Source organism: Urocitellus parryii, chromosome 11 (genome assembly GCF_045843805.1).
Source record: "Urocitellus parryii isolate mUroPar1 chromosome 11, mUroPar1.hap1, whole genome shotgun sequence".
Classification (NCBI taxonomy): domain Eukaryota; kingdom Metazoa; phylum Chordata; class Mammalia; order Rodentia; family Sciuridae; genus Urocitellus; species Urocitellus parryii.
In genome coordinates this window covers 105694912-105708247 of record NC_135541.1, presented here as the reverse complement: position 1 = coordinate 105708247, position 13336 = coordinate 105694912, and the positions used below count along the sequence as shown (strand labels likewise).

Sequence of the window (13336 nt, the reverse complement as noted above, 5' to 3'; positions counted from 1 at the left end):
CCTCGGGACCAGCTGTATGATTAGGCCACAATCTTCAATGAGTAAACTTATTCCTTTCTGTGGTGTTCTTGATCACACATTTATGCAGTTTCTGAAGGGCAGTGGAGATTACTGCCAGGCACAGCACGACCTCTATGCAGACAAGTGAACTGTAGAAATTCATTACTATTCCACCAAGAAGCCCCCATAAGAGTGGTTAACCTGGACACAGAGGTATTGAGTTGAAAATCACCGAGCATTTTACAAGAGTTCTGACCTGGATGGGATAAACCTCAGTGCACTTCCTTTCTATTGTCTCAGTATTACTGGAGTGAAGAATTGCTGCTTCTTGTTAGGAGGTTCATTTCATTTCCCATTACTCCCAACTTCATACTCAAAGCACTGAGAATATCAAGTGGAGTATACTGAAGTAAACTTCAGTTACTTTGCATCATTTCTGTATTCAACTTTTTAAATTCTTTCATAACCCTATTGAGTGTTTTTTAACTAAATTAACATGGCTCAAATGAACCGCCCTGCTCCTGTGGAAGTCACATACAAGAACATGAGATTTCTTATTACACACAATCCAACCAATGCAACCTTAAACAAATTTATAGAGGAACTTAAGAAGTATGGTGTTACTACAATAGTAAGAGTATGTGAAGCAACCTATGACACTAATCTCGTGGAGAAAGAAGGCATCCATGTTCTTGATTGGCCTTTTGATGATGGTGCACCACCGTCCAAATTGTCGATGACTAGTTAAGTCTTGTAAAAATTAAGTTTCGTGAAGAACCTGGTTGTTGTATTGCTGTTTATTGTGTTGCAGGCCTTGGGAGAGCTCCAGTGCTTGTTGCCCTGGCATTGATTGAAGGCGGAATGAAACATGAAGATGCAGTACAATTATGAATTTTGTCTTATGAAGACAAAAGCGGCGTGGAGCCTTTAACAGAAAGCAACTTTTGTATTTGGAGAAGTATCATCCTAAAATGCGGCTGCGCTTCAAAGACTCCAATGGTCACAGAAACAACTGTCGCATTCAATAAAACTCGGGCGCCTGATGCTATTGCCTTGGAAGTGGAACTTAAGACGGGACCTAATTTGTCGTACATATTAGCCAACATGTTGGCGTGGTGAATAAGTCTGATGAAGCTTCCATAGGAGTATTGGAAAGCAGTTTTACCAGGCCACAAGCTTGACAGAATTTCAACCTCTATGTTTGGGTTATGATCAACCTGTTTGGACACTTAGCAAAAGATTCTTGCTGTTCACAATTTAAAATGTGCTTATCATTTGTACCAGTTGACCTTTCCTGAAATCATGCGGTATTGAGTTAATGTCTTTAAATCTATTTCCATGCCAGAATCTTACATAAGAAATTTAGAAAGATTAGGTGCCAAAATACCCAGCACAATACTTGTATATTTTTAGTATCAAAAAACCAAAATTCCAGGAACTAAGAACACTCTAGACCTTATGTGATTTGTTCCTTCAGTCATTTCAAACTTTGTAGGCCCTATATGATTATTTGCCTGCTCTCTTATGTTTACATCTCCCACATACCAGTATACATCAGGTTTGCTTTTACCTATTGGGGGTTTTTGTTTTTGTTTTCCTTTTACCAAGTCTTACAGCAATTATTTTTATTTAATATCTTTCTATAAGTCTTATTTTTTGCTGTTATGGGAAACCTCCATTTTGAAAACCTAAGTTTTTACAGAAGCACATGTCTTTAAGTCTCCAGACCAAAAAAAAAAAAAGCCTTAGTTAATTTAATGTTTGCACTCTGAGGTACAACTTAACAGGGAGGGCCTGAAAAAAAGAATGGGAGGGGGCTATTAAATATTTTTAGTAAAATGTTGCCTTTGTCTTGTGCAGAACCTGTAGAATATATGCTCTTTAATTTAATAAATATTTTTTTAAAAGGTAGAGATGCTCTGTGATCGTAGGTAAAACAATTCTTAATCATAAAGTTTCTGAAATTCTTGTAAATTTTTTTCATAATTATCAGAAGTTGTTTACCAACTTTTTGTTTGAAGTGATTTTTTTTCTTTTATTCCCAACCTCTTGCAAAAAAAAAAAAAAAAGTGGGTTTCTGCTGATGAATTGAGCAGACATCTAATATTTTATATGCCTTTTGAGCTGTGTAACTTAATATTTGGATACTTGATAATTTTGTTTTATTATGTAATTGATAAAATGGTGATGTGTATTAATGTTAGTTCAACCATATATTTATACTGTCTGGGAATGTGTGGTTATAGTTCTGTGGGAGAAATAATTTGTCAGTGTTCACCAGCTTGTAAAAACTTAGTGCGAGAGCTTAAACATCTAAATAAATAATGAAATGCATTTATCATAAAAAATAAATAAATTTAATCAATTTCCAGGTACATTCTAAACTTTGACATTGAAAGTGATCAATGCCCAGCAGGTTTTTACATTTAGAGACAGGGTCTCACTGAGCTGCTTAGAAACTCACCAAGTTGCTGATGCTGGCTATGAACTCGCAATCCTCCTGCCTCGGCCTCCCAAGCCACTGAATTTAAAGGTGTGTGCCACAGCGCTGGGCCTCAGACCCCAGAAAGCTTTACTCAAATGTGTATGCAAATTATGGACAAGATATACTGCTCAGACCAGGCAGTATCATAGGGGAAAATCCTGTAACCCAAGGAAATTCTTAGGTCAGGAAATCTGGATTCAAATCCTTGCTTTATTGTCTGAAAGTTTTTTGATGTTGGATATGTGATACTGTATTTCACTGCATAATTGTTGCCACTACAAAATCATAGCATCCTGGTTGTTTCAGTCCAAAAATTGTTTTAAAACTTTTCATCACATAATTGTTGCATGGTATAGTTCTGTTCCACAGCCGCTTAAAAAGGTAAACAGGGGCTGGGGTTGTGGCTCAGTGGTACAGTGCTTGCCTCAAACGTATGAGGCACTGGGTTCAACTCTTAGCACCACATATACATAAATGAAAATAAAGATCCATCAACAACTAAAATAATAATAATAATAATAATAATAATAATAATAATAATAATAATAAAAAGGTAAACAGAGCAGTAGTAATGTATTCACCAGGGCATATGGATGTGCATCTGTTTTCTTGAGTACTGTGAGCCTCAAACCTAGAATTCTCAGTACATGAGCACTAGTCAGTGTATTTCCAAAAGCTGACTTGAGTGGCCTGTTGAGAGTGCTGCAGTACTAAGGGTAAACAAACCTTATGTGAGTGGCAATGAGGATGGTGCATCAGATAATGAAAACACAGTGGCACAGAATCTTCGGACAGACGATTACACTTTCTAAGTCCATACTTCACAACACTGTAGTAAATTTTCTCAAATGTAATATTTCAACTACAATGTACAAAAAAATTAATGTTAACTTTTTTTCAGAAATATGTTCATTAAACTGTCATAAAGAAATGATGTGTGGAAGTGAATCCTAACACGCCCTGGGGCCCCCTACCAGAGCACAACTAGAATGTAACCCGTGAAGTTCCTCTAAACCCCCTTGTCCCTCCTGATCGAGTCACAGACTTTGGGACAGGAGTACCCTGTGTTATTTGCTAGTAAAGCAATAAACCTTCTTTTTCCTCTTCATCAAAAAAAAAAAAAAAAAAAGAAAAGAAATGATGTGTGTCACTTTGGACTACTTAATTTTAAAGTATATTCACAAATATTCTAGGCATCCTAATTCTGCACCAAAGACAGTTTAGTAATAAAGATTTTTAACACCAGAAAAAATTTGTAAAAAGTTTAAAAATGGTTGCACTCCTTTTTTGCAAAAATAAATTGGCATAAAATCCATGATTATATTGTGAAATAGAGTAATCTCACTGAGCCAGTTTCCTTAACTACAAAATGTAGATTACAATTATCTACCTGATCTACATAATAAGATTATATGAGATTCAAATGGATATTTCTGGAAAGTGCCTCATAAAGACTAAAGTGCAAGAGATGTACACAATGGGATCAACAGTTTAAGCCCAGTCTTCAAAGAGTCCCCAAAATGGTAGTACAACTACAGAATACTGATGATCTTCAAATATTCTGTTAATCTAAGATTTACCAAACTAGAAATGTTGCCTTCAAGTTCTTCCCTGTGCAGAAAGCACTCTTACTTCCTAATGAACTAAATATGGATGTGCATATTTAGCACATCCAAATCTGCCAGGCACCTAGCACCAACGTAGACACCAACGTAGACACTCCAAGGGAAGAAGCAGAGGACAGCTCCTGTCCTGTACAGCTAGCAGGTAGGTGGCAGGTAGTGGCAGGCTCACAGCAGTGTGTGAGTTGGCAAGAACCAGAGAAGAGCAACTCTTCCTGTTCCAACTCATTCAGCTATCTGAAGGCTCACTCAAAAGGATACAAAATCAGAAATGAACCATTTCACTCCTGTACTTTAGGCAAGTGAAGACAAAAAGACTGTAATGTATTTTAGCTTTATTGAAGACATATTACAGTAGACAAACAAGTAGACAAAACACATGCTCTATAAAATATACATTCTTATGTGTGAGAAAATATAAATATCAGGAAAGAACCACACTGAACAACAACTTGGCTTACACTTACTTTTCTTTAGGTACATCTAATACCAGGGCTGCTCAGACTGACATCCTCTAATAAGGGAAAAAGAGAACAGGGGAAAGTATAGGGTAGAATTAAGTCTCTATGGATCAAGAGGCCACATTAAATAGCCAAGAGATATTTCAAGAGCACTTAACCACCTGCTGATCAATTTCTCTTCCAAAACAGTTATAATTGGCATAAGACCACTTTACTTCTTACATTTGAAAATAGGCACAAACAAGTCAAGCTTTTTCTTCACCTATCCACACCCTTTGCGGATTATTAGGACTGATAAGAAACAGCACATAACCTTGAAAGAGGGGGCTTGAATCTTAACTCTTAAAACACACACCCCTGGAGACTGGAGATGTAGCTCAATGGTAGGGCACTTGCCTAAAATATACAAAGTCCCAGATTTGATCCCCAACACCAGAAAACACAAACACACCACCTTACTACTCACAAGCCCTCCAGGTGATTCTTGGGGTTTCAAATGTTGTTTTAAGTGCAATTTGTAACACATCTCTTAATACAGAACTTGGGGAAAGAAGGGAAGGAGGGAGGAAATAAATTAATTGGAGTACAATCTAAATAAATATCAGTTAACCTCAAACGAAAAGTTAAAGGTAGAAGAGGCAGGAAGGAAAAGCCCCTGCTGAGTTGAAATGAGAAAAATCATTTAACAGAAAAAGTTACTTGCCAAGAAAGAAAGCTCAACCTTCTAAGGTCCAGCTGTTTTCCCAATTACCTCTATAATCTGTATTAATGAGCAAATTTAAAAATGAAAGCTGTCACATAAAATGACAGCACATTTGGGGCTCAGGGCACAGCTCAGGGGCAGAGCATGTACAGATTCAAAACCCAGACCCAGGGGAGGAAAAAAAACCCAACAGCAAACTTACCTCTGTTGATCTATTACCCCCTTGGCATTTCCGTGGTATTATAATTATGAAAAAGGCCACACCAGGTAAAATATTGAATATAAAACTGAACACTATAATTCCAACACCATTCCAACTGGGAATAGATAAGAAAAAAACCAAGTTCTCTCATTTCTATTTATGACATAAACACTTGAATGTGCACATATATAAATTTTTATATATGTATACAAACATACATATACATACATGTACACATATATAAAACCTTCTTATGTCTCTTATCCATTCTCTATTTGGAATATATCTTTTCATATTTAGTCAAGTTCAGAATTTTTTATCCAATCATTATCTTTATATATCCTAATATATCTGACACCCCCCCCAAAAAAAAGAAAAATTAATCAAAGAGCAAAAAGGAGAGTTATAATGCAATACAAGCTTTGAATTTTTCACTATAGTAATGCCGCTTGCATTAGTTCTCTTTAGAACAAGCCCATAATTTTACATTTTCAGTCATGATCATGGGTCATATCCTTTTTGTTACTCATGGTCCCAAAGTTCTTTAGTTTAAAAAAATTCTGAGCTGGGAATGTGGCTCAGTGGTAAAATGTTTGCCTAGCACATAAAAGACCCTGGGTTCAATCTCTAGTGCCATCAAAACAAAACAAAACAAAAACTGAAGTATTCTCAACTAAACACAAAAGATTTTGAAGGGTAAAATTCTAAGACTGTCAGATTGCATGGAAAGTTCCAACAGAAATAAAGAGAACTTAAAAGTCATCTTGCCCATATTCCATCTCAAACAGAAATATAACACTATTTAAAGATTATTAGACTCTCAATGTACCTTTCCCCCAAAAGGCTGACTGTTCCACTTGTCAGATAAATGTGATTGTTTAGAGAGTTAACTCATATAGAATTATTAGCAGGTATATGGTGCACTTTCATGTAGATGACACCTGTCCTGTCATTTCATATGACAACCCTTAAGTTAAGGTTTTTATAACATCTCCCTTAGGGAGATAGGAAAATGGGAAACAGTCTAAACTGCTTTAACAGCCTAAAGTTCCTTTTATAACCTTTAATGGGCAAAGTACAGGCAACACGAAAGTTACAGAAAAATATACACTCAAAGCATTCTGATGTGGCACTTTAAGGTGCAACTGTACACTGGGCCAGGTTCCTGACATTTCCTATTCTAGAAAGTAGCTTGCATACAATGAAAGTATTTAGAAGACGCCGATAAACAGAAAGTTAATGGCTTAAGTAGAGTTCCTGTGTTAGTAAGGCTTCAAGTTCAATGAAACTGCAGTGTGGTGGTGCACGCCTGTAATCCCAGTGGCCTGGGAGGCTAAGGCAGGAGGATCACGAGCCCAAAGCCAGCCTCAGCAATTTAGTGAAGTACTAAGCAATTCAGTGAGACCCTGTCTCTAAATAAAATACTAAAAAGAGGGCTGGGGATGTGACTCAGTGGTTAAGCGCCCCTGGGTTCAATCCCTAGTACCAAAAAAGAAAAGAAAGAAAAAAACCTAAGAGGGGCACAAATTAAGAACATTTATGTATCCCTATTAAAATGAAGGGATAACTGGGTAGGGAGACAGATTTCTCTTAGCATTTGTTTGCCTTTGCAACATCCTTGATTAAATTAGCATTAAGCGGACAATGTACTGATAGAAAAAAGCATGGGTAAGCCATCAATCCTGTTTACATTAGATGGTGAAGCACTTGATCAGTGTTTTACGTGGTTAGAAATACATGCACAACTGTAATCCCAGCTACTGAGGAAGCTGAGGCAGGAGGATCTCAAGTTCTAAAAAGCCTAAGCAACTTTAACAAGATCTTGTCTTAAAATAATTAAAAGGGCTGGACATATAGTTCAGTGGTAGAACATGTGCAAGGACCTGGGCTCAATCCTGTACCAGAAAGGGAGAGAGGGGAAAAAAAGCAATTAAGTAAATTCTTCCTAGGATTAGATGTTGTAGTTATTATTTTAAGACCCAAGGTAGGCTCTTTGTATTTAGAGAGATTCCTGACTAGTTATTCAGGCAAGCTTGGAATATCTGGGTGGAGGTTTCAACCATTTGAGCTGATATAAGGAAGGATAACCTGGCTCCTCAGGGCATGAGACTTTGACACCACTGTCAGCATGAGCAGCATGGAGGGAGCACACTTGGATGGAGAGAGCAGTGATTCACACACTACAGTCTCTAGAGCAGTGACTCACACCTGTTTTCTGCCCTCTCCACATATAACAGCTAATATTCGTGGGCACAAACTCTGGCAATCCAGCCTAACTCCACATTTACCACTCAGGAAAATCTCTCTTTGAGTTAGAGTACTATAACTTTGAGTACATTAGAAAGGTAAGCAAGGCACAAACTAGTTACAAATTAATTGTGGCCCACCTCTCAGATGATCTTGATACTCTGCTGTGCTGTAATTCTAGTATTCAGATCTGCTGCTCTAGAAAGCAAAGGTTGATTTTTCAACTGAGACAAAATTATTTAAGGTTACTGATAACTGTTTAGAAGTAGAATATTTTGCCAGGCAGATGGTGCATGCCTGTAATCCCAGCAGCTCGGGAGGCTGAGGCAGGAGGAACAGAGCTCAAAGTCAGCCCCCACCAACTTGGTGAGGCACTAAGCAACTCAGTTGAGACCCTGTCTCTAAATAAAATACAGGGCTGGGGATGTGGCTCAAGCGGTAGCATGCTCGCCTGGCATGCGTGCAGCCCGGGTTCGATCCTCAGCACCACATACAATAACAAAGATGTTGTGTCTGCCGAAAACTAAAAAAATAAATAAATGTTTAAATAAAATACAAAAAAGGCCTAGGGATGTGACTCAGTGGCTAAGTGCTCCTGGGTTCAATCAAAACAAAATTTTTAAAAAAGAATATTTTTCCTCACAAGTATTTGTTTGTCTGTTTATGGTGCCAGGGACTGAACCCAGGGGGACTCAACCACTGAGCCCCATCCCCAGCCCTTTTCTAATTTTTTATTTTGAGATAGTGTCTCACTAAGTTACAGAGGCTGGCTTTGAATTTGGAATCCTTCTGCCTCAGCCTCCTGAGTCACTGGGATTACAGGTGTGTGTCACCATGCCTGGCTCCTCATGAGTATTTCTTACACCATTATTCCTACTATAGAGGAAATAAATATGGATCAAGTTAGAGCAAGCAGTATCATTCTTGTTCAACTCTAACAAAATACTTCACAAAAGCAGCTTTTTATTAAAGTGGCATAATCTTCTTCAGCTCCTAAAGGAGCTAGAAAGGGCTGGAAAGAGCATCTAGTAAAATAAAATGCCTCATTTCATAAATGAGGAAATTGAGCCTAGGGAAGTCCAAGGACTCACACTTGATTACCCAGCTAGTAAAGAGCAGAGTCAGAAGTGAACCAGGTCTCTTAATTCCTGTCAGTCCAGTACAACCAATACCACAACCTCCTAAGAAGAGAGATGCAGACTGAAGTTTAGAAAAACTGTCATATTTAAGTTCAAAGTGAAAATGAACAGACTCTGACAGGTGCAAGAGGGAAAAGGTAACAGGTGCAAGAGGTAAAGAAATGCTGCTGCCCACAGGAGAAAAACTGATTAAAACCAAGTAGAAAATTCAGCTAAACTTTATGACAAAAAGCTGAGAAAGGATGTGAGTTTAGAACCCTGGATATGCATGACTTAAATATTTTTAAGAGGTTAAAATTATATAATTAAGAATATTAGAATAGAGGATCAAACAGTGTATAAAGAAATCTGACAGCACAAAGAAAGAACTTTTGGGCTGGGGATGTGGCTCAAGCGGTAGCGCGCTCGCCTGGCATGCGTGCGGCCCGGGTTCGATCCTCAGCACCACATACCAACAAAGATGTTGTGTCTGCCGAGAACTAAAAAATAAATATTAAAAAAAATTCTCTCTCTCTCTCTCTCTCTCTCCCTCCCTCCCTCCTCTCTCACTCTCTCAAAGAAAGAACTTTAATCTACTATATTTCATTAGACTGTTAAGTTCTTTCTTCACATAAAGCTCTTTGCTATGAAATTTGAAGAAAAAAAAAAACTTTTTGGCTTAAATAATCACTTGTAAAAAACAAGGACCACTCTAAAGCTTTATAGTATAGGAACATCTTCTGTATGCTCTTCCTAAAAACAATACAAACACAGGAAGAAGCAATCTTTGGTTTCCCTGTCAATGAAGTACTTTGCTGAAAAAAGATAGTCCCCAAACAAGTTTTCTTCTGTTTATAAGGTTGTGATGAGACAGCCAGGCTTTGAAACAGCCTGGCTTTTAATGCTAGAAAGGGAACGTCACCTGGTGCTTGTAAACAGATGGCAAATGATTAAATGTATGAACCGTCTGGCGTGAAGCAGTTAATTTCACCAAGACTGTGTTATATGTGCATAATTACCAAGTACCCTGCCTCTATACATATACTTAATAAGTTTTTAGAACTTTAGACAGTTTTTAGATCTCACTAAGTTATACAAAATCTTTGATCTGAGAAGCTGCTGTCAATATAATAACTAGAGACACATTATATATAATTCTGACATATCAAAAATATTTACATTACAACCAACACACATGGTCAATGAATAGAAAAATTATTTATAAATACACACATATTTACAATGAGTTCCCTGGGCAATAGGGACCAAAAAAAATAAAATCACAAGAATACAAAAACTTTTGACCTAATACCAGCTGGTCAAACTGGGATTCTTGCTGAAGACCTTGAATATCAAAGCCCCAGCCTCAACTACCTGCTTAAAACCACTGAAGAACCCCAGGCACACTTCCCAGAGGGCTCCAAAGTTATTTTTGCTTTTGGAAGGTAGAGTAGAACATCAAAGCAGTAATGTTTTCTCAGGGTTGTTCTGAGAATTAAGATAATTCCAGCAGGTTAAGCAGCAATCAGACCTTCCTGATAGGCAAAGCACACCTCGGCACATCTCCATGGAACCATCAGGAAGCACATTTGTCCTGTATCTTCCTCTGCCAGTGCTGCATAATTTTGATTTGATATACCCATTTCTGTCAGCTGTTACCCTTCCTTCATCAGGCATAAACCCAAATGCCTGTCCTACCTTGGTGTGGTCAGATGTAACCATGAACAAAGAGTAAAGCAAATGCTGACTTTGGGGTTTCTTCTGAACTCTGAGGTAGTAAGTACAAATTAGTTCACTTTTGTCTCTGCCCAGATTTTATCTTAGAGTGGGTTTCATGTACCCTCACTACCATCTTGAATGTTCCGAGTCCTACTAAATTCAAAAGCATGGTCATGTAACCTGTGGCAGGGCATGGGGGAAGAAGAGTCTGGATCTCTCTCTGCCAGGCCTTCATTTCGATGAAGTTGTGGTGACTCAAGGACTGGTTGTTGGGAAAAGGGCGGATGAGACAGGCCTAATTCTCTGTTTATGTTCCACAGAGGCCGTTGCAATGTTTCTGAGAATGAAAGACAAGAATTATCAGTGGTGACTAGAATTCAAAATTAATTTTCTAAAACTTAATGTCCTTTTAACCAAAACCCCAAAGACATAAAGATGCCCAGTATTCCTGAATAAGAACATGGAGAACAAATGTGTATTTGCCATATTCTTAGCCACAATTAAAAAAACATAACCATACAAACATTGAATACAGTAGTAATGACAATACTGTTCAAGTGCAAACCCAAAACAATACAGCTCTTGAATTTTATAAACTATCACTGTTTTTTTGTTCTGTTGCAATAGCAAACTGCTTTTCCATTAATGGAGACTCCATGCCTTTCAAGCATTTTAAATATGATATGATAATATTTATAAATGTGAGATTTGGAGGAATTGTTTAAATTTTTTCCTAATTTTCATTCTCTTCAGAATAGATTCTTTCAACAAGTAATTTTTTTTTTAAAGACAGAGAGAGAATTTTTTTTTTAAATGTTTATTTATTTATTTAGTTAGTTAGTTTTCGGCGGACCCAACATCTTTGTTTGTATGTGGTGCTGAGGATTGAACCCAGGCCACACACATGCCAGGTGAGCGCGCTACAGCTTGAGCCACATCCCCAGCCCTCAACAAGTAATTTTTAATAATGACTGTGTTGACTTCAATTTTTGTAGTGTAATGGCTATGTTAAAGATTAACTATTTGGTCTAACTGAAGCCAATACAGAACTTGCAGCTATATTTTTTCTTCAGTGACAAATACAATACTTACAAAATTAAAAAAAAAAAAAAGGAACTGTGGCCTATTAGATCCTTATATTCAATGAATTTAACCAATTAATTTCTGAAACTATGCTGTCTTATGCTCATTCAGCTATTATTTTAGTGGTTCTGCTACATCAAAAATTAAATGTTATACATACATGGAAAATAACTAAAAAGACAATGGTATCCTAATTATAATGAAAGTTTCATGATACATGAGTAATAACTGCTGATTTTGTGCTGCTGTTACATCTTTAAATGTTTTTGTTTTAAAAAACAAACAATCACTGTACTGGGGTTTTAGCTCAGTGGTAAAGCACTTGCCCCACACACATGAGGCACTGAGTTCAATTATTAGCACCACATAAAAATTATAGAGATATTGAGTCCATCTACATCTAAAAAAATAAACAAACATCATTAAAAAAAATCATCGTCTTCTAACTTCTAGAATGTAAGAGCCAAACAAATACAAGCAATGAATAATAACCAAAAGCAACTATATTAAATGACATTATCTATACTCTGGTTTCAAAAAAATCTGCATTTCTCTCATTTTTATTACACTAGTGAACTATTTTCCCCAAAACTACATTAAACATTAACTTCATTACATTAACTTCACCTGGTGCATTTTGGAAAAAGCTAGCCTAACATTCTGGGAACCGAAACCCACAAATAAAAATCGATGTGAAAAGTAAGCTAGAGCAAGTTTTTCAAGCTTTAATACACACAGAAATAACCTGGGGATCTTGTTGAATACATGGGCATTTTATCACTGAACTACATCCCCAGTCCTTTTTATCTTTTGAGACAGAGTCTTCCTAAGTTGCTGACTATCTCTAAGTTGCTGCCTCAAACTTGTGATCTCTGGCTCCAGCTCCAAAGTAGCTGAGATTACACATGTACACCACCACAACCCAGCCATGACTGCCTTTCTAACAAGCTCTGAGGTAATGCTCATGCTGACAGTCCTAGCCCACACTTTGGGTAGCAAGAATCTATAGTACCCTAGATAGACAATGCACCAGTGCACTCTCATTTGCTTATTTCCTTACTCACAGAACAGAATCAAAATTCAGGCATGCAGAAAGCTTTAAAAAAAAAAAAAAGATGTGCTGCACCTTTGGTTCTCCTTAAATCTTTTTTTTTTTTTTGATAACAGGAATTGAACTCAGGGATACTTAACCACTGAGCCACATCCACAGCCCTTTATATTTTATTTAGCAATAGGGTCTCACTGAATTGCTTAGGGCCTTGCTATATTGCTGAGGCTGGTTTTGAACTCTCAATCCTCCTACCTCAGCCTCCTGAGCCACTGGGATAACAGGCATGTGTCACTATATCCAGCTTTGAACCATTAAAAAGAGTCACTTAAAAAATGTGACTTTTAAAAAAATATATATATATAATTTATTTTATAGTTGGACACAAGACCTTTATTTATTTATTTATTTTTTTATGCGGTGCTGAGGATTGAACTCAGGGCCTTGCACATACTAGGCAAGTGCTCTACCGCTGAGTCACAACTCCAGCCCCTTAATGCGACTCTTCTAAGAGAAGGAAAAATTGATTTAGTGTTGGTGCATTTTTTTCCTGGACACTGAATGTAAACATAGAAGACTAACTTCAATAATGGTACTTTTATCTGCCCTCTACCCTCTTGAGCAAGCTTTAGAATTGGCCTCTTAAGA

General features: G+C 37.2%; 1 protein-coding gene and 1 pseudogene across 1 annotated transcript in view; one reads left to right on the top strand and one right to left on the bottom strand.

Moving 5' to 3' along the window:
• Window positions 1-285: 285 nt before the first annotated feature.
• LOC113186658 (protein tyrosine phosphatase type IVA 1-like) lies at window positions 286-1369 on the top strand (annotated as a pseudogene).
• An 8050-nt stretch (window positions 1370-9419) lies between these two features.
• The window catches only part of Lrig2 (leucine rich repeats and immunoglobulin like domains 2), a 48681-nt gene continuing 44764 nt past the window's right edge, over window positions 9420-13336 (bottom strand). Inside the window, exon 18 of the mRNA XM_026394148.2 lies at window positions 9420-10894. Within this exon, the coding sequence (XP_026249933.1) occupies window positions 10671-10894 (224 nt within the window). The 3' untranslated portion in view covers window positions 9420-10670. The remainder of the gene's footprint in view (window positions 10895-13336) is intronic.